Source organism: Equus caballus, chromosome 12, assembly GCF_041296265.1.
Source record: "Equus caballus isolate H_3958 breed thoroughbred chromosome 12, TB-T2T, whole genome shotgun sequence".
In the NCBI taxonomy this organism is placed as follows: Eukaryota; Metazoa; Chordata; class Mammalia; order Perissodactyla; family Equidae; genus Equus; species Equus caballus.
Window position 1 is genome coordinate 26,643,673 of NC_091695.1, and position 2,295 is coordinate 26,645,967.

The window sequence follows — 2,295 nt, forward strand, 5'->3', positions numbered from 1 at the left end:
AAGAAAAAAAAATTCAAATGAGAGGAACTATATAAAGAGTATATATCAGAAAGAATTGAAATAAAAAATGCCTAGTTTTAAATGGACTCATAACTAGATGAAAAGTGAACAGCTCAAGAATAAATTATAATATAGCCATAAAATGGGATACTACAAAACAATGGAAAGAAAAAAGTCTTACTACACAAAACAGCAAGAATAACCTTTGCAGACATAATGTTGAAGCCTTATAGCAAATTAGATACTTCATTACTGCATATATATATTAGAGCACAGTTAAACTAGTCTGCAGTGATAAAAGTCAAGGAGGGAAAAAGACAGAGAAGATATGAAGGGTGCTTGTAAGTTGCTGGAATTGCTCTATTTCTTAATCTTGGTGGTGGTTATCCTGGTGTGTTTACCACGGAGAAAAGAAATCAAGCAGTACAGTCAGGATTTGCGAACTTCTCTGTATGTATGTTATATTTCAATCAGAATGTTTGCCCAAAAAGTGAACAACACGTCTATTTATCTCATTTTGAATATATCTACAACTATACTCTTTAGTTTAATTAAACACAAGCAAAGAATTAGCCCTTGTCAATTGGATTTAAAATACCAGAGTAAAAAATGTCATTTCTCCAGGAGCATCTACATGTCTCTGTCACCAGAAACTTCTACAGATGAGGATCTATCCTATTCATGAAGATTTCCATGGAAAAATATCCCATACACTCTACTGTGAATTCATTCCAAGCCTTGAGACTGGAAACTGGATACTAAATAAGTAATTCCAAATAAAAATTCAAATTTAAAATCTCTACTTTTTCTTCAGGTAATAAAGTGACTCAGCAAAGGAAGGTTCAGCACTTTCTGTTCTTTTGCAGGAGACATGTTTTCTAGGAGCCCCGTCCTCAACCTATCTGGCCCCACTGAGTTTGTGTTCCGTGTGTTCACAGCTGTGCCTGAATTCCAGGTTCTCCTTTTCCTACTCTTCCTCTTCCTCTACTTGATGATCCTTTGTGGCAACACAGCCATCATCTGGGTGGTGTGTGCACACAGCTCCCTCCGCACCCCAATGTATTTCTTCCTGTCCAATCTGTCTTTCCTGGAAATCTGCTACACCTCTGTTGTGGTGCCTTTGATGCTTTCTAACATTTTTGGGGCCCAGAAGCCCATTGCGTTGGCTGGCTGTGGGACCCAAATGTTCTTTTTTGTTACCCTTGGCAGCACGGACTGTTTTCTTTTGGCAGTCATGGCGTATGATCGCTACATGGCCATCTGCCACCCACTACACTACACCCTCATCATGACCCAGAAGCTGTGCATCCAGATGGTGGCCAGTGCCCTGGGCCTGGCCGTCTTCCTCTCCCTGCAGCTCACATCCTTAATCTTCACCCTGCCCTTCTGTGGGCACTATCAGGAAATCAACCACTTCCTCTGTGATGTGCCTCCGGTCCTGCGGCTGGCCTGCGCTGACATCCATGTGCACCAGGCCGTCCTCTATGTCGTGGGCATCCTGGTGCTGACTGTCCCCTTCCTACTTATCTGTGTCTCCTATGTGTTCATCACCTGTGCCATCCTGCGCATCCGCTCTGCAGAGGGCCGCCGCCGGGCCTTCTCTACCTGCTCCTCCCATCTCACTGTGGTCTTGCTGCAGTATGGCTGTTGCAGCCTGGTCTATCTGCGCCCTCGTTCCAGCACCTCAGAGGATGAGGACCGCCAAATCGCCCTGGTCTACACTTTTGTCACCCCCTTACTCAACCCTCTTATTTACACTCTGCGCAACAAAGATGTCCGAGGTGCTCTGAGGAATGTCATCATTGGTAAAGCAGCCTCTGACACTAGTTGAAGGCTTAGGGGAACTGTGGTTGGTGTCTGTCATTTGCCATGATGGTAAATTCTAAATGACAAATATAGAATTATAATACTTCACCACACTTTGCAGTTGATGTTTCTCTTTTGCCATAATTGCCCCATGTCCACCATCTGCACTGATTTTCTTCAAGTACTTTGCATAAGATTTGAAAACTTGGACAAAACTTTTAATGCGGGAGCTTTATTATCCTAGCCCTGTTTTGAAGATGATAGCTCACTATGGTGACACCAAGGGCAATTGCTCTATCAGGAACCCACCCATACATCCTGGGAATAAAGGTTGATAACTTTAGACATCCTCCCTCCTGAGGAAGCAATAATGTTAGTTTATCCTGTGAAAGGTGCCTTAAGTAAGGACTATTCATAAAGACATAAATTTTACTCAAAGGAATATATTTTATTATTGTTTTAGATTTGAATGTATGGCAAACAATAACT

The 2,295-nt window shown here is 42.3% G+C and overlaps 1 protein-coding gene across 1 annotated transcript; it reads left to right on the forward strand.

Moving 5' to 3' along the window:
- Positions 1-871: 871 nt before the first annotated feature.
- Positions 872-1,831, forward strand: OR10Q1 (olfactory receptor family 10 subfamily Q member 1). The gene has a single exon (XM_001497446.4). It carries the CDS (start codon positions 872-874, stop codon positions 1,829-1,831), a length of 960 nt encoding a protein of 319 aa, XP_001497496.4.
- Positions 1,832-2,295: the final 464 nt, after the last annotated feature.